Genomic DNA, 23,010 nt, shown 5'->3' with positions numbered 1-23,010 from the left:
CCGCTGACCTGGTCTTAGTAGCTATCCTCAGAGGCAGGGCCAGGGTGAAGAGGACGTCGGAGGCGGCCAGGTTGGCAGAGTAGAGTGTGGTAGAGTTGATCTGGGCCAGGTTGGGTCTGATGACGTGCAGTGCCAGGGCGTTACCTAGGAGGCCGAGCATGAAGACCAGGCTGTAGTGGAGAGACATGAGGACGCGGGCGACGGGGCGGTGGTCGTACAGGTTGGTGCAGACCAGGGAGGAGGAGGTGTTGGAGTGAAGGTTCAGAGTGGAGTTCACACCCTCCGACCACGACATGATGCTTAGTAACAGGAAGTGTAAATCTGAAGCACAGCAGATGAGGGTTTGGGTGAAGATAGGTGTGCCTCACAAGATTGTGGACACTTGCAGTAGTTTAAAATCAACGGACAAAATAAGAGCAATGTTCCATTTGTCATGCATCATTTGCTCTATAACACTTATGAACGCATGCAATAATTGCAACCCAAAATATACTCACAATTTGCGGGGGAAATTCACTTTCCTGTGAAAAAGATCTATGCTTAAACCTGTGTAAACTACATACTGTATTATACAGTGGTGGAAAAAGTACCCAATTGTCATACTTTAGTAAAAGTATAGATACCTTTTTAATAGAAAGTTACTCAAGTAAAAGTGAAAGTCAGACAGTAAAATACTTCTTGAGTAAAAGTCTGAAAGTATTTGGTTGTAAATATACTTAAGTGTCAAAAGTAAATGTAATTTCTCAAATATACTTGTCAAAAGTAAAAGTGAAAGTTTTTTTTTATAATCCTGTTTTAGTGGTCCTCACAGGCCATAGAGCAGGAGGGAGACCCCACGTGTGCTCGTGAAAGTGCTTGAATTTGACAATTTTCCTGTCCTGCTTCAGCATTCAAAATGTATGAGTAACTTTGGGTGTCAGAAAATGTACTGGAGTAAAAAGTCCATATTTCGTTTAGAAAGTAGTGAAGTAAAAGTAAAATTGTCAAAAATATAAAAATTAAAGTACAGATTCTACAAAAAACTACTTAAGTAGTACTTTAATGTATTTTTACTTAAGTACTTTACACCACTGGTATTATACACTCTCATACCAGTGTAAACTACATACTGTATTATACTGTACCATATCTGTGTAAACGACATGGTCTAATACAGTATCATACCTGTGTAAACAACATACTGTATTAGCCTGTACCATACCTGTGTAGACCACATACTGTATTAGCCTGTACCATACCTGTGTAGACCACATGCTGTATTAGCCTGTACCATACCTGTGTAGACCTACTCTGTATTAGCCTGGTACCATAACTGGTGTGAAACAAATTCTGTATTACCTGTACCGAAATGGGCAACACTATACTGGATTAGACTAAAAGAAATGTGTGAACACTATATGTATACTGTGTATGATAGGCAGCACTGTCCATACCGGTTGTAAACCAATTGTCTGTATTGTATCTGTTATAACATACCTTGTAAACCACAATACTGTATTAGCCTGTACCATACCTGTGTAAACCAACATACTGATTAAGCCTGTACCATACTGTGTAACCACATACTGTATTATACCTTTACCATACCTGTGTAGCCACATAACTGTTATTGTTAGCCTGTACCAGTAGCCTGTGTATAATCCACCATTCGTATTAGCCTTACCATTCACATTTACCACCATTACTGTACTTAGCCTGTCCCATAACCTGTGTAGACCGCATTCTGTATTTAGACGGTACCTATCCCTTGTGTAACCAACATACTGTTAATTATGCCTGTATCCTATATCCTTGGGTAAATACCAACATCTGTCGCGTTAGCCTGTTAACCATACCCTGTGCTACACCACCTACTTGTATTGGCTCTTGTTACATCCCTGTGTAGCACCAACATCTGTACTAGGTTAGACCGGCGGTACCATACCTGTGTAACATCTTACTGTATGAGTGCCTGTAAACGCATTATCCTTGTGCTAAACCACATATCTGTGTATTTAGCCTGTTACCATACTTGTATACCACACTGCTGTTACTTAGCCTGTACCATACCATGTGTAGACTCACATACTGTATTAGCCTGTAACTCCTGTGAGACATACTTGTGAATGAGCATGTACCCATACTCTGTGCTAGAGTACCACATCTACTGTATTTATCTCTGTACGTTCACTATCCTGGTGTAGTTAAACCCATTACTTGTTTAGTCCTGTTAAATTACTGTGTTAACACCCACATACCTGTCGTTAGCCGTACCATACCTGATGTAGACCACCTTACTTATTAGCCTGTACCATACCTTGGTAACCCACATACTGTATTTTAGGGCCTGTACCATAACCTGTGTATGACCACGAGACGTATTAAGCCTGTACCTACCTGTGGTATGTATCCACTAGGACTACTTGTATTTAGCCTTGTACCATATCTGTTGTAGACCACATATCTGGTATTAGCCTGTACCTATACCTGTGTAGACCCACATTACAGTATTAGCCTTGTCCATTACTGTGTAGTACCACATACTGTATTAGCCTGTATACCATCATACCTGTGTAATTACCCCATACTGTATAGCCTGTATACCACCTCCTGTGTAAAACCACATTGCTGTATCACCCTGTACATACCTGTGTAGATCATCATTTACGATTTATTTCTACCTTTTGTTTAACCATATATCTTGGTTTAGTAACCAAAACCTGTGTAGACACCTAACTTATTAGTCCTGCCCATACCTGTGTTAGACCACATACTGTATTAAGCCTGTCCATACCTGTGTAAACCACATACTGTATTAGCCGTACCATACTGTGTAAACAGCATACGGTATTACCTGTACCATACTGTGTAAACGCATACTGTTTAGCCTGTACCAATACTGGGTAGACCATCATCTGTACTTAGGCCTGTAACCATACTTTGTAAACCATACTGTTTAGCCTGTACCATACCTGTGTAACCCACAATACTTATTGCCTGTACCATACCTGGGTAACGCACCATACTGTATTAGCCTGTACCATACCTGTGTAAACAGCATACTGTATAGCCTGTAACATACCTGGTGTAGAACAGCATACTGTATTAGCCTTTAACCATACCTGTGTAAACAGCATACTGTATTAGCCTGTACCATACCTTGTGTAAAACAGCATACTGTATTCGCCTGTGACCATACCTGTGTAAACGCATACTGTAGTAGCTGTACAACCTGTGTAAAACAGCGATACTGTATCGCTGTACCATACCTGTTTAGAACCCGATACTGTATTAGCCTGTACCATACCTGTGTAAACAGCATACTGTATAGACCCTGTACCATACCTGTGTAGACCACATAATGTATTAGCCTGTAGCCATACCTGGGTACACCACATACTGTATTAGCCTGTACCATACCTGTGTAAACCCATACTGTTAGCCTGTACCATACCTGTGTAAGACCACATGCTGTATTAGCCTGTACCATAACCTGTGTAGACCACATACTGTATGAGCCTGTAACCAATAACCTGTGTAGACCACATAACTGTATTAGCCTGTACCATACCTGTGTAGACCACATCTGTATTAGCCTGTACTATCCCTGTGTCGACCACATACTGTATTAGCCTGTACCATACCTGTGTAGACCAATACTGTATTAGCCTGTACCATACCCTGTGTAGACCACATACGTAATTAGCCTGGTACCATACCTTTGTAAGACACATCTGTTGTAGCCCTGTACCATACCTGTGTAGACCACATACTGTATTAGCCTGTAACCATAGCCTGTTGTAGACCACATACTGTATTTAGCCTGTACCATACCTGTGTAGACAACATACTGTATTAGCCTGTACATACCTGTGTAGACCACATACTGTATAGCCTGTACATACCTGTGTAGACCACATACTGTATGAGCCTGTACCATACCTGTGTAACCACTAAATGACTGTATTAGCCGTACCATAACCTTGTAGCCACATACTGTTTATAGCCTGTACCAATACCTGTTAGACCACATACTGTATTAGCCTGTACCATACCCTGTGTAGACCACATACTGTAGTAGCCTGTACTACCTGTGTAGACCACATGCTGTTTAGCGCTGTACCATACCTGGTAGACCACATACTGTATTAAGCCTTTCCATGCCTGGGTTAAACCCCTCTGTATAGCCCTGTACCATACCTGTGTAAACCCATACTGTATTAGCACTGTATGCCATACATGTGACCACTACTGTATTAGCCTGTACCATATCTGTGTAAGACACTACTGTATTACCTGTACCATACCTGGGTAAAACCACATACTGTTATTAGCCTGTACCATACCTGTGTATACCACATGCTGTATTAGCCTTTACCATACCTGGGTAAACCCATACTGTATTAGCCTTACCATACCTGTGTAGACCACATACTGTTTGGCCCTGTACCATACCTGGGTTAAACGACATACTGTATTAGCCTGTACCATACCGTGTAGACCACATACTGTATTAGCCTGTACCATACCTGTTAGGACCACAACTGTATTAGCCTGTACCATACCTGTGTAGTACCACTATGCCTGTTTAGCCTGTACCCTACCTGTGTAGATCCCCATCTGTATTAAAGCCTGTACCATACCTGTGTAAACCCATACTGAGTTCCTGTACCATACATGTGGTGACCCCATGCTGTATTAGTCCTGTACCATACTGTGTAACACATTGCTGTATTAGCCTTACGATACCTGTGTAGACACACATACTGTATTACCGTAACCATACCTGTGTAGACCACATACTGTATTAGCCTGTTTACATACCTGTGTAGACCACATACTTATTAGCCTGTTACCGTAACCTGTGTAGACCACATACTGTAATTGCCCCTGTACCTACCTGTGTAGTACCACATACTGTTAGCCTGTACATACCTTTGTAGACCACATACTGTTTAGCCTGTACCATACCTGTGTAGAACCCATGCTGTTATTAGCCTGTACATACCTGTGGTAGACCACATGCTGTTTAGCCTCTTATCCATACCTGTGTACGACCACATACTGTATTTCGCCTTGTACCATACCTGGTAAACCACATACCTGTATTATCCTGTACCATACCTGGGTAAACCGCATAACTGTATTTCCTGTTACCATACCTTTGTAAACCACATACTGTTTAGCTGTACCATACCTGGTAAACCTACATACTTTATTAGCCTGTACCATACCTGTGTTAGACCACAATGCTGTATTGCCTGTACATACCTGTGTAAACCACATACTGTTCTTCGCCTGTACCATACCTGGGGTAAACACATACTGTATTCCTGTACCATACCTGTGTAGACCACATGCTGTATTATCCTGTACCATACTCTGGGTAAACCACATACTGTATTAGCCTGTTACCTACCTGTGTGACCCACATACTGTATTAGCCTGTTTCCATACCTGGGTACACGCCATACTGTAATTAAGCCTGTACCATATATGTGTAGACCACATGCTGTATTAGCCTGTACCATACCTGTGTAAACCACATACTGTCTTACCTGTACCATACCTGTGTAAATCCCCATACTGTATTAGCCTGTAACCATACCTGTGTAAACGACATACTGTATTAGCCTGTACATACCTGTGTAAACGCATACTGTATTATCCTGTACCATACCTGTGGAATCACATTCTGTGTTAGCCTGTACCATACCTGTGAGATCCCATCCTGTATTAGCCTGTACCATGCTGTGTAAACCACATACTGTATTAGCCTGTACCATACCTGTTAGACCACATGCTGTATTAGGACCTTGACCATGCCTGTGTAGACACATCCACATGCTGTATTAGGCCGGTACCCATAAACCCTGTGTATACCACATACTGGTGCTGTGTGTGTATAGCCTGGTACCATAAAACCTGTGTAAACCACATACTTTATTAGGCCTGTACATACCTGTTTAGACCACAATGCTGCTATTAGCCTGTACCATACCTTGTAACCACTGCTGTATTTAGCCTGTACCATACCTGTGTGGAACCACATACTTATTAGCCTGTACCCATACCTGTGGGTAGAACCACATATGTATTAAGCCTGTACCATAACCTGTGTAGACCACATACTGTATTAAGCCTGTACTATACCTGTGTAAAACCACATACTGTTTCAGCCCCTGTAAACCATACTCCCACTACTACGCCCTAGGTCAGTGATACTCCACTACTACGCCCTAGGTCAGTGATACTCCCACTACGCCTCCCTAGGTCAGTGATACTCCCACTACTACTATGCCTCCCTAGGTCAGTGATACTCCCACTACTACTATGCCTCCCTAGGTCAGTGATACTCCCACTACTACTACGCCTCCCTAGGTCAGTGATACTCCCACTACTACTACGCCGCCCTAGGTCAGTGATACACCCACTACTACGCCGCCCTAGGTCAGTGATACTCCCCTACGCCGCCCTAGGTCAGTGATACTCCCACTACTACTACGCCCTAGGTCAGTGATACACCCACTACTACGCCGCCCTAGGTCAGTGATACTCCCCTACTACGCCCTAGGTCAGTGATACACCCACTACTACTACGCCGCCCTAGGTCAGTGATACACCCACTACTACTACGCCGCCCTAGGTCAGTGATACACCCACTACTACTACGCCGCCCTAGGTCAGTGATACACCCACTACTACTACGCCGCCCTAGGTCAGTGATACACCCACTACTACTACGCCGCCCTAGGTCAGTGATACACCCACTACTACTACGCCGCCCTAGGTCAGTGATACACCCACTACTACTACGCCGCCCTAGGTCAGTGATACACCCACTACTACTACGCCGCCCTAGGTCAGTGATACACCCACTACTACTACGCCGCCCTAGGTCAGTGATACACCCACTACTACTACGCCGCCCTAGGTCAGTGATACACCCACTACTACGCCGCCCTAGGTCAGTGATACACCCACTACTACGCCGCCCTAGGTCAGTGATACACCCACTACTACGCCGCCCTAGGTCAGTGATACTCCCACTACTACGCCGCCCTAGGTCAGTGATACTCCCACTACTACGCCGCCCTAGGTCAGTGATACTCCCACTACTACGCCGCCCTAGGTCAGTGATACTCCCACTACTACGCCGCCCTAGGTCAGTGATACTCCCACTACTACGCCGCCCTAGGTCAGTGATACATCCACTACTACGCCGCCCTAGGTCAGTGATACACCCACTACTACTACGCCGCCCTAGGTCAGTGATACACCCACTACTACTACGCCGCCCTAGGTCAGTGATACACCCACTACTACTACGCCGCCCTAGGTCAGTGATACACCCACTACTACTACGCCGCCCTAGGTCAGTGATACACCCACTACTACTACGCCGCCCTAGGTCAGTGATACACCCACTACTACTACGCCGCCCTAGGTCAGTGATACACCCACTACTACGCCGCCCTAGGTCAGTGATACACCACTACTACGCCGCCCTAGGTCAGTGATACACCCACTACTACGCCGCCCTAGGTCAGTGATACTCCCACTACTACGCCGCCCTAGGTCAGTGATACTCCCACTACTACGCCGCCCTAGGTCAGTGATACTCCCACTACTACGCCGCCCTAGGTCAGTGATACTCCCACTACTACGCCGCCCTAGGTCAGTGATACTCCCACTACTACGCCGCCCTAGGTCAGTGATACTCCCACTACTACGCCGCCCTAGGTCAGTGATACTCCCACTACTACGCCGCCCTAGGTCAGTGATACTCCCACTACTACGCCGCCCTAGGTCAGTGATACTCCCACTACTACGCCGCCCTAGGTCAGTGATACTCCCACTACTACGCCGCCCTAGGTCAGTGATACTCCCACTACTACGCCGCCCTAGGTCAGTGATACTCCCACTACTACGCCGCCCTAGGTCAGTGATACTCCCACTACTACGCCGCCCTAGGTCAGTGATACTCCCACTACTACGCCGCCCTAGGTCAGTGATACTCCCACTACTACGCCGCCCTAGGTCAGTGATACTCCCACTACTACGCCGCCCTAGGTCAGTGATACTCCCACTACTACGCCGCCCTAGGTCAGTGATACTCCCACTACTACGCCGCCCTAGGTCAGTGATACTCCCACTACTACGCCGCCCTAGGTCAGTGATACTCCCACTACTACGCCGCCCTAGGTCAGTGATACTCCCACTACTACGCCCTAGGTCAGTGATACTCCCACTACTACGCCCTAGGTCAGTGATACTCCCACTACTACTATGCCGCCCTAGGTCAGTGATACTCCCACTACTACGCCCTAGGTCAGTGATACTCCACTACTACACCCTAGGTCAGTGATACTCCCACTACTACTATGCCGCCCTAGGTCAGTGATACTCCCACTACTACTATGCCGCCCTAGGTCAGTGATACTCCCACTACTACGCCGCCCTAGGTCAGTGATACTCCACTACTACACCCTAGGTCAATGATACTCCCACTACTACGCCACCCTAGGTCAGTGATACTCCCACTACTACGCTCTAGGTCAGTGATACTCCCACTACTACGCCCTAGGTCAGTGATACTCCCACTACTACGCCCTAGGTCAGTGATACTCCCACTACTACTATGCCGCCCTAGGTCAGTGATACTCCCACTACTACGCCCTAGGTCAGTGATACTCCACTACTACACCCTAGGTCAGTGATACTCCCACTACTACGCCCTAGGTCAGTGATACTCCACTACTATGCCCTAGGTCAGTGATACTCCCACTACGCCGCCCTAGGTCAGTGATACTCCACTACGCCACCCTAGGTCAGTGATACTCCCACTACTACGCCCTAGGTCAGTGATACTCCCACTCCTACGCCGCCCTAGGTCAGTGATACTCCACTACGCCGCCCTAGGTCAGTGATACTCCACTACTACGCCCTAGGTCAGTGATACTCCCACTACTACGCCCTAGGTCAGTGATACTCCACTACTACGCCCTAGGTCAGTGATACTCCACTACTACGCCCTAGGTCAGTGATACTCCCACTACTACTACGCCCTAGGTCAGTGATACTCCACTACTACGCCGCCCTAGGTCAGTGATACTCCACTACTACGCCGCCCTAGGTCAGTGATACTCCCACTACTACTACACCCTAGGTCAGTGATACTCCCACTACTACGCCACCCTAGGTCAGTGATACTCCCACTACTACGCCCTAGGTCAGTGATACTCCCACTCCTACGCCGCCCTAGGTCAGTGATACTCCACTACTACGCCCTAGGTCAGTGATACTCCCACTACTACGCCCTAGGTCAGTGATACACCCAGTACTACGCCCTAGGTCAGTGATACTCCACTACTACGCCGCCCTAGGTCAGTGATACTCCACTACTACGCCCTAGGTCAGTGATACTCCACTACGCCGCCCTAGGTCAGTGATACTCCACTACGCCGCCCTAGGTCAGTGATACTCCCACTACTACGCCGCCCTAGGTCAGTGATACTCCCACTACTACGCCGCCCTAGGTCAGTGATACTCCCACTACGCCGCCCTAGGTCAGTGATACTCCCACTACTACGCCCTAGGTCAGTGATACTCCCACTACGCCGCCCTAGGTCAGTGATACTCCCACTACTACGCCGCCCTAGGTCAGTGATACTCCCACTACTACGCCGCCCTAGGTCAGTGATACTCCCACTACGCCGCCCTAGGTCAGTGATACTCCACTACGCCGCCCTAGGTCAGTGATACTCCCACTACTACGCCCTAGGTCAGTGATACTCCCACTACTACGCCGCCCTAGGTCAGTGATACTCCCACTACTACGCCGCCCTAGGTCAGTGATACTCCACTACGCCGCCCTAGGTCAGTGATACTCCCACTACTACGCCGCCCTAGGTCAGTGATACTCCCACTACGCCGCCCTAGGTCAGTGATACTCCACTACGCCGCCCTAGGTCAGTGATACTCCCACTACTACTACGCCCTAGGTCAGTGATACTCCACTACGCCGCCCTAGGTCAGTGATACTCCACTACGCCGCCCTAGGTCAGTGATACTCCCACTCCTACGCCCTAGGTCAGTGATACTCCCACTACTACGCCCTAGGTCAGTGATACTCCACTACGCCGCCCTAGGTCAGTGATACTCCCACTCCTACGCCGCCCTAGGTCAGTGATACTCCCACTCCTACGCCGCCCTAGGTCAGTGATACTCCCACTCCTACGCCGCCCTAGGTCAGTGATACTCCCACTCCTACGCCGCCCTAGGTCAGTGATACTCCACTACGCCGCCCTAGGTCAGTGATACTCCCACTACTACGCCTTAGGTCAGTGATACTCCCACTACGCCGCCCTAGGTCAGTGATACTCCACTACGCCGCCCTAGGTCAGTGATACTCCCACTACTACTACGCCCTAGGTCAGTGATACTCCACTACGCCGCCCTAGGTCAGTGATACTCCACTACGCCGCCCTAGGTCAGTGATACTCCACTACGCCGCCCTAGGTCAGTGATACTCCCACTCCTACGCCCTAGGTCAGTGATACTCCCACTACTACGCCCTAGGTCAGTGATACTCCACTACGCCGCCCTAGGTCAGTGATACTCCCACTCCTACGCCGCCCTAGGTCAGTGATACTCCCACTCCTACGCCGCCCTAGGTCAGTGATACTCCCACTCCTACGCCGCCCTAGGTCAGTGATACTCCACTACGCCGCCCTAGGTCAGTGATACTCCCACTACTACGCCTTAGGTCAGTGATACTCCCACTACGCCGCCCTAGGTCAGTGATACTCCACTACGCCGCCCTAGGTCAGTGATACTCCCACTCCTACGCCGCCCTAGGTCAGTGATACTCCCACTCCTACGCCGCCCTAGGTCAGTGATACTCCACTACGCCGCCCTAGGTCAGTGATACTCCCACTCCTACGCCGCCCTAGGTCAGTGATACTCCCACTACGCCGCCCTAGGTCAGTGATACTCCACTACTACGCCCTAGGTCAGTGATACTCCCACTCCTACGCCGCCCTAGGTCAGTGGTACTCCCACTCCTACGCCGCCCTAGGTCAGTGATACTCCCACTACTACGCCGCCCTAGGTCAGTGATACTCCCACTACTACGCCGCCCTAGGTCAGTGATACTCCCACTACTACGCCGCCCTAGGTCAGTGATACTCCCACTACTACGCCCTAGGTCAGTGATACTCCCACTCCTACGCCGCCCTAGGTCAGTGATACTCCACTACGCCGCCCTAGGTCAGTGATACTCCCACTACGCCGCCCTAGGTCAGTGATACTCCCACTACGCCGCCCTAGGTCAGTGATACTCCACTACGCCGCCCTAGGTCAGTGATACTCCCACTCCTACGCCGCCCTAGGTCAGTGATACTCCCACTCCTACGCCGCCCTAGGTCAGTGATACTCCCACTCCTACGCCGCCCTAGGTCAGTGATACTCCACTACGCCGCCCTAGGTCAGTGATACTCCCACTCCTACGCCGCCCTAGGTCAGTGATACTCCCACTCCTACGCCGCCCTAGGTCAGTGATACTCCCACTACGCCGCCCTAGGTCAGTGATACTCCACTACGCCGCCCTAGGTCAGTGATACTCCCACTCCTACGCCGCCCTAGGTCAGTGATACTCCCACTCCTACGCCGCCCTAGGTCAGTGATACTCCACTACGCCGCCCTAGGTCAGTGATACTCCCACTCCTACGCCGCCCTAGGTCAGTGATACTCCCACTACGCCGCCCTAGGTCAGTGATACTCCACTACTACGCCCTAGGTCAGTGATACTCCCACTCCTACGCCGCCCTAGGTCAGTGATACTCCCACTCCTACGCCGCCCTAGGTCAGTGATACTCCCACTACTACGCCGCCCTAGGTCAGTGATACTCCCACTACTACGCCGCCCTAGGTCAGTGATACTCCCACTACTACGCCCTAGGTCAGTGATACTCCCACTCCTACGCCGCCCTAGGTCAGTGATACTCCACTACGCCGCCCTAGGTCAGTGATACTCCCACTACGCCGCCCTAGGTCAGTGATACTCCCACTCCTACGCCGCCCTAGGTCAGTGATACTCCCACTCCTACGCCGCCCTAGGTCAGTGATACTCCACTACGCCGCCCTAGGTCAGTGATACTCCCACTCCTACGCCGCCCTAGGTCAGTGATACTCCCACTCCTACGCCGCCCTAGGTCAGTGATACTCCCACTACGCCGCCCTAGGTCAGTGATACTCCACTACTACGCCCTAGGTCAGTGATACTCCCACTCCTACGCCGCCCTAGGTCAGTGATACTCCCACTCCTACGCCGCCCTAGGTCAGTGATACTCCCACTCCTACGCCGCCCTAGGTCAGTGATACTCCCACTACTACGCCGCCCTAGGTCAGTGATACTCCCACTACTACGCCGCCCTAGGTCAGTGATACTCCCACTACTACGCCGCCCTAGGTCAGTGATACTCCCACTCCTACGCCGCCCTAGGTCAGTGATACTCCCACTCCTACGCCGCCCTAGGTCAGTGATACTCCCACTCCTACGCCGCCCTAGGTCAGTGATACTCCCACTCCTACGCCGCCCTAGGTCAGTGATACTCCCACTCCTACGCCGCCCTAGGTCAGTGATACTCCCACTCCTACGCCGCCCTAGGTCAGTGATACTCCCACTCCTACGCCGCCCTAGGTCAGTGATACTCCCACTCCTACGCCGCCCTAGGTCAGTGATACTCCCACTCCTACGCCGCCCTAGGTCAGTGATACTCCCACTACGCCGCCCTAGGTCAGTGATACTCCCACTCCTACGCCGCCCTAGGTCAGTGATACTCCCACTCCTACGCCGCCCTAGGTCAGTGATACTCCCACTCCTACGCCGCCCTAGGTCAGTGATACTCCCACTCCTACGCCGCCCTAGGTCAGTGATACTCCCACTCCTACGCCGCCCTAGGTCAGTGATACTCCCACTCCTACGCCGCCCTAGGTCAGTGATACTCCCACTCCTACGCCGCCCTAGGTCAGTGATACTCCCACTCCTACGCCGCCCTAGGTCAGTGATACTCCCACTCCTACGCCGCCCTAGGTCAGTGATACTCCCACTCCTACGCCGCCCTAGGTCAGTGATACTCCACTACTACGCCCTAGGTCAGTGATACTCCCACTCCTACGCCGCCCTAGGTCAGTGATACTCCCACTCCTACGCCGCCCTAGGTCAGTGATACTCCCACTACTACGCCGCCCTAGGTCAGTGATACTCCCACTACTACGCCGCCCTAGGTCAGTGATACTCCCACTCCTACGCCGCCCTAGGTCAGTGATACTCCCACTCCTACGCCGCCCTAGGTCAGTGATACTCCCACTCCTACGCCGCCCTAGGTCAGTGATACTCCCACTCCTACGCCGCCCTAGGTCAGTGATACTCCCACTCCTACGCCGCCCTAGGTCAGTGATACTCCCACTCCTACGCCGCCCTAGGTCAGTGATACTCCCACTCCTACGCCGCCCTAGGTCAGTGATACTCCCACTCCTACGCCGCCCTAGGTCAGTGATACTCCCACTCCTACGCCGCCCTAGGTCAGTGATACTCCCACTACGCCGCCCTAGGTCAGTGATACTCCCACTCCTACGCCGCCCTAGGTCAGTGATACTCCCACTACGCCGCCCTAGGTCAGTGATACTCCCACTACGCCGCCCTAGGTCAGTGATACTCCCACTCCTACGCCGCCCTAGGTCAGTGATACTCCCACTCCTACGCCGCCCTAGGTCAGTGATACTCCCACTCCTACGCCGCCCTAGGTCAGTGATACTCCCACTCCTACGCCGCCCTAGGTCAGTGATACTCCCACTCCTACGCCGCCCTAGGTCAGTGATACTCCCACTCCTACGCCGCCCTAGGTCAGTGATACTCCCACTCCTACGCCGCCCTAGGTCAGTGATACTCCCACTCCTACGCCGCCCTAGGTCAGTGATACTCCCACTCCTACGCCGCCCTAGGTCAGTGATACTCCCACTCCTACGCCGCCCTAGGTCAGTGATACTCCCACTCCTACGCCGCCCTAGGTCAGTGATACTCCCACTCCTACGCCGCCCTAGGTCAGTGATACTCCCACTCCTACGCCGCCCTAGGTCAGTGATACTCCCACTCCTACGCCGCCCTAGGTCAGTGATACTCCCACTCCTACGCCGCCCTAGGTCAGTGATACTCCCACTCCTACGCCGCCCTAGGTCAGTGATACTCCCACTCCTACGCCGCCCTAGGTCAGTGATACTCCCACTCCTACGCCGCCCTAGGTCAGTGATACTCCCACTCCTACGCCGCCCTAGGTCAGTGATACTCCCACTCCTACGCCGCCCTAGGTCAGTGATACTCCCACTCCTACGCCGCCCTAGGTCAGTGATACTCCCACTCCTACGCCGCCCTAGGTCAGTGATACTCCCACTCCTACGCCGCCCTAGGTCAGTGATACTCCCACTCCTACGCCGCCCTAGGTCAGTGATACTCCCACTCCTACGCCGCCCTAGGTCAGTGATACTCCCACTCCAGTGACTCCCACGCCGCCCTAGGTCAGTGATACTCCCACGCCGCCCTAGGTCAGTGATACTCCCACGCCGCCCTAGGTCAGTGATACTCCCACGCCGCCCTAGGTCAGTGATACTCCCACGCCGCCCTAGGTCAGTGATACTCCCACGCCGCCCTAGGTCAGTGATACTCCCACGCCGCCCTAGGTCAGTGATACTCCCACGCCGCCCTAGGTCAGTGATACTCCCACGCCGCCCTAGGTCAGTGATACTCCCACGCCGCCCTAGGTCAGTGATACTCCCACGCCGCCCTAGGTCAGTGATACTCCCACGCCGCCCTAGGTCAGTGATACTCCCACGCCGCCCTAGGTCAGTGATACTCCCACGCCGCCCTAGGTCAGTGATACTCCCACGCCGCCCTAGGTCAGTGATACTCCCACGCCGCCCTAGGTCAGTGATACTCCCACGCCGCCCTAGGTCAGTGATACTCCCACGCCGCCCTAGGTCAGTGATACTCCCACGCCGCCCTAGGTCAGTGATACTCCCACGCCGCCCTAGGTCAGTGATACTCCCACGCCGCCCTAGGTCAGTGATACTCCCACGCCGCCCTAGGTCAGTGATACTCCCACGCCGCCCTAGGTCAGTGATACTCCCACGCCGCCCTAGGTCAGTGATACTCCCACGCCGCCCTAGGTCAGTGATACTCCCACTCCTACGCCGCCCTAGGTCAGTGATACTCCCACTCCTACGCCGCCCTAGGTCAGTGATACTCCCACTCCTACGCCGCCCTAGGTCAGTGATACTCCCACTCCTACGCCGCCCTAGGTCAGTGATACTCCCACTCCTACGCCGCCCTAGGTCAGTGATACTCCCACTCCTACGCCGCCCTAGGTCAGTGATACTCCCACTCCTACGCCGCCCTAGGTCAGTGATACTCCCACTCCTACGCCGCCCTAGGTCAGTGATACTCCCACTCCTACGCCGCCCTAGGTCAGTGATACTCCCACTCCTACGCCGCCCTAGGTCAGTGATACTCCCACTACTACGCCGCCCTAGGTCAGTGATACTCCCACTACTACGCCGCCCTAGGTCAGTGATACTCCCACTACTACGCCGCCCTAGGTCAGTGATACTCCCACTCCTACGCCGCCCTAGGTCAGTGATACTCCCACTACTACGCCGCCCTAGGTCAGTGATACTCCCACTACTACGCCGCCCTAGGTCAGTGATACTCCCACTACTACGCCGCCCTAGGTCAGTGATACTCCCACTACTACGCCGCCCTAGGTCAGTGATACTCCCACTACTACGCCGCCCTAGGTCAGTGATACACCCACTACTACGCCGCCCTAGGTCAGTGATACTCCCACTACTACGCCGCCCTAGGTCAGTGATACTCCCACTACTACGCCGCCCTAGGTCAGTGATACTCCCACTACTACGCCCTAGGTCAGTGATACTCCCACTACTACGCCCTAGGTCAGTGATACTCCCACTACTACGCCCTAGGTCAGTGATACTCCCACTACTACGCCCTAGGTCAGTGATACTCCCACTACTACGCCCTAGGTCAGTGATACTCCCACTACTACGCCCTAGGTCAGTGATACTCCCACTACTACGCCCTAGGTCAGTGATACTCCCACTACTACGCCCTAGGTCAGTGATACTCCCACTACTACGCCCTAGGTCAGTGATACTCCCACTACTACGCCCTAGGTCAGTGATACTCCCACTACTACGCCCTAGGTCAGTGATACTCCCACTACGCCGCCCTAGGTCAGTGATACTCAAATGGTAGCCCGTTTAAACATCCGTTTAAAAATGGTTTTGAAGCAGTTTAAAACCACTAAAAGCAGATAGTAGGTATGTAGAAATGATACAGCGCCTTCAGAAAGTGTTCATGCCCCTTGACTTCTTCCACATTTTCTTGTTACAGCCTGAATTAAAATACACACAATACCCCATAATGACAAAAGTGAAAACATGTTTTGACATTTTTGCAAATGTATTGAACATGAACTCTTAGAAATATCTAATTTGCATAAGTATTCAAACCCCTGAGTCAATACTTTGTAGAAGCACCTTTGGCAGTGATTACAGCTGTGAGTCTTTCTGGGTAAATCTAAGAGCTTTGCACACCTGGATACAATATTTGCACATTTATTATTTTTTAAATTATTTAAAAAAAAATGTACTGTCAAATTGACTGACCATTGATAGACAGCCATTTTCAAGTCTTGCCATAGATTTTCAAGCCGATTTAAGTTAAAATGGTAACCATGCCACTCAGGAACAATCAATGTCTTCTTGGTAAGCAACTCCAGTGTATATTTGGACTTATGTTTTAGGTTATTGTCCTGCTGAAAGGTGAATTTGTCTCCCAGTGTCTGTTGGAAAGCAGACTAGGTTTTCCTCTGGGAGTTTGCCTGTGCTTATAGCTGTATTCCGTTTCTTTTTATCCTGAAAAAGTACCTTGTCATTGTCGCTGACAAGCACACCCATAACATGATGCAGCAACCACCATGCTTGAAAATATGAAGAGTGGTACTCCGTGATGTGTTGTGTTGGATTTGCCCTAAACTTAACACTTTGTATTCAGGAAAGAAAGTTACATTTTTGGCCAATTTTTTTGCAGTATTACTTAAGTGCCTTGTTGCAAACAGGATGCATGTTTGGAATACAGGCTTCCTTTTCACTCTGTCATTTAAGTTAGTATTGTGAAGTAACTATAATGTTGTTGATCCATCCTTAGTTCTCATATCACAACCATTATACTCTGTAACTATTTCAAAGTCACCATTGGCATCATGATGAAATCCCTGAGCGGTTTCCTTCCTCTTCGGCAACTGAGTTAGGAAGGATGCCTGAATCTTTGTAGTGACTGGGTGTATTGATTCACCATGCAAAGTGTAATTAATAATTTCACCATGCTCAAAGGGATATTCCATTTAATTGAAAAACCTTCCCTGGTCTTTGTGGTTGAATCTGTGCTTGAAATCCACTACTTGATTGAGGGACCTTACAGATAATTGTATGTGTGGGGTACAGAGATGGGGTAGTCATTCAAAAATGATGTTAAACACTATTATTGAACACAGAATGAGTCCATGCAACTGATTATGTGATTTGTTAAGCACATTTTTACTCCTGAACTTATTTAGGTTTGCCTTAACAAAGGGGTTGGATACTTATTGACTCAAGACATTTCAGCTTTAATTTTTTTTGTAATTTCCAAAAATGTCTAAACTAAATTCCACAGTGACACAAAATGTAATTCATATTGAATTCAGGCTGTAACACAATAACATGTGGGAAAAGTAAATGGGTGTGAACAGTGGTGTAAAGGACTTGCTGTAAGTAAAAAATACTTTTAAGTTCTACTTAAGTCTGTTTTTTTTGTATCTGTACTTTACTATTTTTGACAACATTTACTTCACCACATTCCTAAAGTAAATAATGTTGTTTTTACTCTATACATTTTCCCTGACACCCAAAGTACTAGTTACATTTTGAATGCTTAGCAGGACATGACAAGGGTCCAATTCACACATTTATCAAGAGAACATCCCTGGTCATCTCTACTGCCTCTGATCTGGAGGAATCTCTAAAAAGAGAACATCCCTGGTCATCTACTGCCTCTGATCTGGTGGACTCTCTAAACAGAGAACATCCCTGGTCATCTCTACTGCCTCTGATCTGGTGGACTCTCTAAACAGAGAACATCCCTGGTCATCCCTACTGCCTCTGATCTGGAGGACTCTCTAAACAGAGAACATCCCTGGTCATCCCTACTGCCTCTGATCTGGCAGACTCACTAAACAGAGAACATCCCTGGTCATCCCTACTGCCTCTGATCTGGAGGACTCTCTAAACAGAGAACATCCCTGGTCATCCCTACTGCCTCTGATCTGGAGGACTCTCTAAACAGAGAACATCCCTGGTCATCCCTACTGCCTCTGATCTGGAGGACTCTCTAAACAGAGAACATCCCTGGTCATCCCTACTGCCTCTGATCTGGAGGACTCTCTAAACAGAGAACATCCCTGGTCATCTCTACTGCCTCTGATCTGGCAGACTCACTAAACAGAGAACATCCCTGGTCATCCCTACTGCCTCTGATCTGGTGGACTCTCTAAACAGAGAACATCCCTGGTCATCCCTACCTCCTCTGATCTGGTGGACTCTCTAAACACAAATGCTTCGTTTATAAATGATGTCTGAGTGTTGGAGTGCTCCTGGCTTTCTGTAAATTAAAAAAAAAACAAGAAAATAATGTCGTCTGGTTTGCTTAATATAAGGAATTTAAATAATTTATACTTTTGATACTTAAGTACCTTTAAAACCAAATACGTTTAGACTTTTACTCAAGGAGCATTTTACTGGGTGACTTTCTATTAAGGTATCTTTACTTTTACACAAGTATGACAACTGGGTACTTTCTCCACCACTGGGTGTGAATACTTTCTGAAGGCACTGTACGTTTCTAAATGTAGTGGATAATATCCACAGACACGTTTTCCTGAGAGACAGATCCCTGTAGCCCTGAGAGACAGATCCCTGTAGCCCTGAGAGACAGAGCCCTGTAGCCCTGGGAGACAGATCCCTGTAGCCCTGAGAGACAGATCCCTGTAGCCCTGAGGGACAGATCCCTGTAGCCCTGAGAGACAGATCCCTGTAGCCCTGAGAGACAGATCCCTGTAGCCCTGAGAGACAGATCCCTGTAGCCCTGAGAGACAGATCCCTGTAGCCCTGAGAGACAGATCCCTGTAGCCCTGAGAGACAGATCCCTGTAGCCCTGAGAGACAGATCCCTGTAGCCCTGGGAGACAGATCCCTGTAGCCCTGGGAGACAGATCCCTGTAGCCCTGAGAGACAGATCCCTGTAGCCCTGAGAGACAGATCCCTGTAGCCCTGGGAGACAGATCCCTGTAGCCCTGGGAGACAGATCCCTGTAGCCCTGGGAGACAGATCCCTGTAGCCCTGGGAGACAGATCCCTGTAGCCCTGGGAGACAGATCCCTGTAGCCCTGAGAGACAGAGCCCTGTAGCCCTGAGAGACAGAGCCCTGTAGCCCTGGGAGACAGAGCCCTGTAGCCCTGGGAGACAGAGCCCTGTAGCCCTGGGAGACAGAGCCCTGTAGCCCTGGGAGACAGAGCCCTGTAGCCCTGGGAGACAGATCCCTGTAGCCCTGGGAGACAGATCCCTGTAGCCCTGGGAGACAGATCCCTGTAGCCCTGGGAGACAGATCCCTGTAGCCCTGGGAGACAGATCCCTGTAGCCCTGGGAGACAGATCCCTGTAGCCCTGGGAGACAGATCCCTGTAGCCCTGGGAGACAGAGCCCTGTAGCCCTGAGAGACAGAGCCCTGTAGCCCTGAGAGACAGAGCCCTGTAGCCCTGAGAGACAGAGCCCTGTAGCCCTGAGAGACAGAGCCCTGTAGCCCTGAGAGACAGAGCCCTGTAGCCCTGAGAGACAGATCCCTGTAGCCCTGAGAGACAGATCCCTGTAGCCCTGAGAGACAGATCCCTGTAGCCCTGGGAGACAGATCCCTGTAGCCCTGGGAGACAGATCCCTGTAGCCCTGGGAGACAGATCCCTGTAGCCCTGGGAGACAGATCCCTGTAGCCCTGGGAGACAGATCCCTGTAGCCCTGGGAGACAGATCCCTGTAGCCCTGGGAGACAGATCCCTGTAGCCCTGAGAGACAGATCCCTGTAGCCCTGAGAGACAGATCCCTGTAGCCCTGGGAGACAGATCCCTGTAGCCCTGAGAGACAGAGCCCTGTAGCCCTGAGAGACAGAGCCCTGTAGCCCTGAGAGACAGATCCCTGTAGCCCTGAGAGACAGATCCCTGTAGCCCTGAGAGACAGAGCCCTGTAGCCCTGAGAGACAGAGCCCTGTAGCCCTGAGAGACAGAGCCCTGTAGCCCTGAGAGACAGATCCCTGTAGCCCTGAGAGACAGATCCCTGTAGCCCTGAGAGACAGATCCCTGTAGCCCTGAGAGACAGATCCCTGTAGCCCTGAGAGACAGATCCCTGTAGCCCTGAGAGACAGATCCCTGTAGCCCTGAGAGACAGATCCCTGTAGCCCTGGGAGACAGATCCCTGTAGCCCTGGGAGACAGATCCCTGTAGCCCTGGGAGACAGATCCCTGTAGCCCTGAGAGACAGAGCCCTGTAGCCCTGAGAGACAGAGCCCTGTAGCCCTGAGAGACAGAGCCCTGTAGCCCTGAGAGACAGAGCCCTGTAGCCCTGAGAGACAGAGCCCTGTAGCCCTGAGAGACAGAGCCCTGTAGCCCTGAGAGACAGAGCCCTGTAGCCCTGAGAGACAGAGCCCTGTAGCCCTGAGAGACAGATCCCTGTAGCCCTGAGAGACAGATCCCTGTAGCCCTGAGAGACAGATCCCTGTAGCCCTGAGAGACAGATCCCTGTAGCCCTGAGAGACAGAGCCCTGTAGCCCTGAGAGACAGATCCCTGTAGCCCTGAGAGACAGATCCCTGTAGCCCTGAGAGACAGATCCCTGTAGCCCTGAGAGACAGATCCCTGTAGCCCTGAGAGACAGAGCCCTGTAGCCCTGAGAGACAGATCCCTGTAGCCCTGAGAGACAGAGCCCTGTAGCCCTGAGAGACTGAGCCCTGTAGCCCTGAGAGACAGAGCCCTGTAGCCCTGAGAGACAGAGCCCTGTAGCCCTGAGAGACAGAGCCCTGTAGCCCTGAGAGACAGAGCCCTGTAGCCCTGAGAGACAGAGCCCTGTAGCCCTGAGAGACAGAGCCCTGTAGCCCTGAGAGACAGATCCCTGTAGCCCTGGGAGACAGATCCCTGTAGCCCTGGGAGACAGATCCCTGTAGCCCTGAGAGACAGAGCCCTGTAGCCCTGAGAGACAGATCCCTGTAGCCCTGAGAGACAGATCCCTGTAGCCCTGAGAGACAGATCCCTGTAGCCCTGAGAGACAGATCCCTGTAGCCCTGAGAGACAGATCCCTGTAGCCCTGAGAGACAGATCCCTGTAGCCCTGAGAGACAGATCCCTGTAGCCCTGAGAGACAGATCCCTGTAGCCCTGAGAGACAGATCCCTGTAGCCCTGAGAGACAGATCCCTGTAGCCCTGAGAGACAGATCCCTGTAGCCCTGGCCTCTTGTTATGTTCCAGAAGTGAACCTCTGTTGGTAATCTTTGAGTCTCTCTGCCTCTAGGTTTCCACTGGCCCCTTGGGGAGACCCTGTGTCGGGTCACCGCCCTTCTGTTCTACGTCAACACCTACGCAGGGGTCAACTTCATGACCTGCCTGGCCGTAGACCGCTTCGTAGCCGTGGTTCTCCCTCTACGTTACACCAGGCTCTGCCGGGCCCGGACCATCCGCTACGTCTGCATAGGGGTGTGGGTTCTAGTCCTGGTCCAGACGTTACCCCTCCTTTCCGTGACCATGACCCGGGCCGAGCCGGACGGGACCACCACCTGCATGGAGTACCCCAACTTTGAGAACGGGGCCGTGGAGGGACTCCCCTACGTCCTCATTGGAGCCGTCGTCATGGGATACGGCGTTCCCGTTGCAACCATCCTGTGTTGCTACTTGGTGTTGCTTTGGAAGCTGCGTGTGGTGACGAGAAGTGGGGTCGGTGGGCGAGGTCACAGGTCATTGAGGAGCCAGAAGGCGACGGGGGTGATAGCAGGGGTAGTGTTGGTGTTTGTAGTGTGTTTCAGTCCCTATCACATCAACATCCTGCAGTATATGATCCGAAAGCTGAGATACACACCAGACTGTACCGAGCTACAGGCCTTTCAGGTAGTTATCTCTACACAAGTGGAGGCTGGTGGGAGGAGCTATAGGAGGATGGGCTCATTGTAATGGCTGGAATGGAATAAATGGAACGGAGTCAAACATGTCGTTTCCATCTTTTTGATGTGTTCCATGAATTCCATTCCTTACAACGAGCCCTTCCTCCTACAGCGCCTTCTACCAGCCTCCACTGACACACACAAACATAGGCCTATCTGTTAATATCATTGGATTTGTGTGTGTGTGTGTGTGTGTGTGTGTGTGTGTGTTGACCATGAGATTGTGTATTTAAGCGTGTGGGCAATGTCCATCTCCAATCCATGTGTGAGCGACTCCTCCACTAACCACTCTCTCCCTCCCCTTCAGGTATCTCTACACTTCACTGTGTGTCTCATGAACCTCAACTGCTGCCTGGACCCCTTTGTCTACTTCTTTGCCTGTAAGGGTTACAAGAGGAGGGTGATGAAGATGTTGAAGGTTCAGGTCAGCGCCTCTTTCTCCAGCGTGGTCCGAACCGGGGAGGACACCCCCTTCAAATGGGGGGGGAACCAGGACGGGAGGAGCAGGCTGGGTAGCCGCACAGTTTGTCCTGTTGCTTTAGATAATGTTACCAATACCATTCCTGGGCCAGAGATTGAGACAGGAGCCGGAGACTGAGACTGAGACAGGAGCCGGAGACTGAGACAGGAGCCACATCCAACCAACTACCCCTGAGACAGGAGCCACATC

At 51.2% G+C, this 23,010-nt stretch overlaps 1 protein-coding gene across 1 annotated transcript; it reads left to right on the top strand.

Annotated features, from left to right (window-relative positions):
* Nucleotides 1-296: 296 nt before the first annotated feature.
* LOC120037176 (G-protein coupled receptor 183-like) lies at nucleotides 297-23,010 on the top strand. The gene is made up of 3 exons (XM_038983347.1): nucleotides 297-357; nucleotides 21,683-22,287; nucleotides 22,648-23,010. Exons 1-3 carry the CDS (start codon nucleotides 297-299, stop codon nucleotides 22,936-22,938), a joined length of 957 nt encoding a protein of 318 aa, XP_038839275.1. The 3' UTR covers nucleotides 22,939-23,010.

This window comes from Salvelinus namaycush, unplaced genomic scaffold (genome assembly GCF_016432855.1).
Source record: "Salvelinus namaycush isolate Seneca unplaced genomic scaffold, SaNama_1.0 Scaffold1604, whole genome shotgun sequence".
Classification (NCBI taxonomy): domain Eukaryota; kingdom Metazoa; phylum Chordata; class Actinopteri; order Salmoniformes; family Salmonidae; genus Salvelinus; species Salvelinus namaycush.
The sequence above is the reverse complement of the archived record's forward strand: the minus strand, read 5'-3'. Positions and strand labels throughout refer to the sequence as shown.

Bases quoted from the DNA above. Each gene is read 5' to 3' on its own strand.
- LOC120037176 (XM_038983347.1), top strand. From the start codon at position 297: ATGCTTAGTAACAGGAAGTGTAAATCTGAAGCACAGCAGATGAGGGTT. The intron at 358-21,682 runs GTGTGCCTCACA...GTAATCTTTGAG, and splicing joins GAGGGTTTGGGTGAAGATAG to TCTCTCTGCCTCTAGGTTTC. The intron at 22,288-22,647 runs GTAGTTATCTCT...CCTCCCCTTCAG, and splicing joins CCGAGCTACAGGCCTTTCAG to GTATCTCTACACTTCACTGT.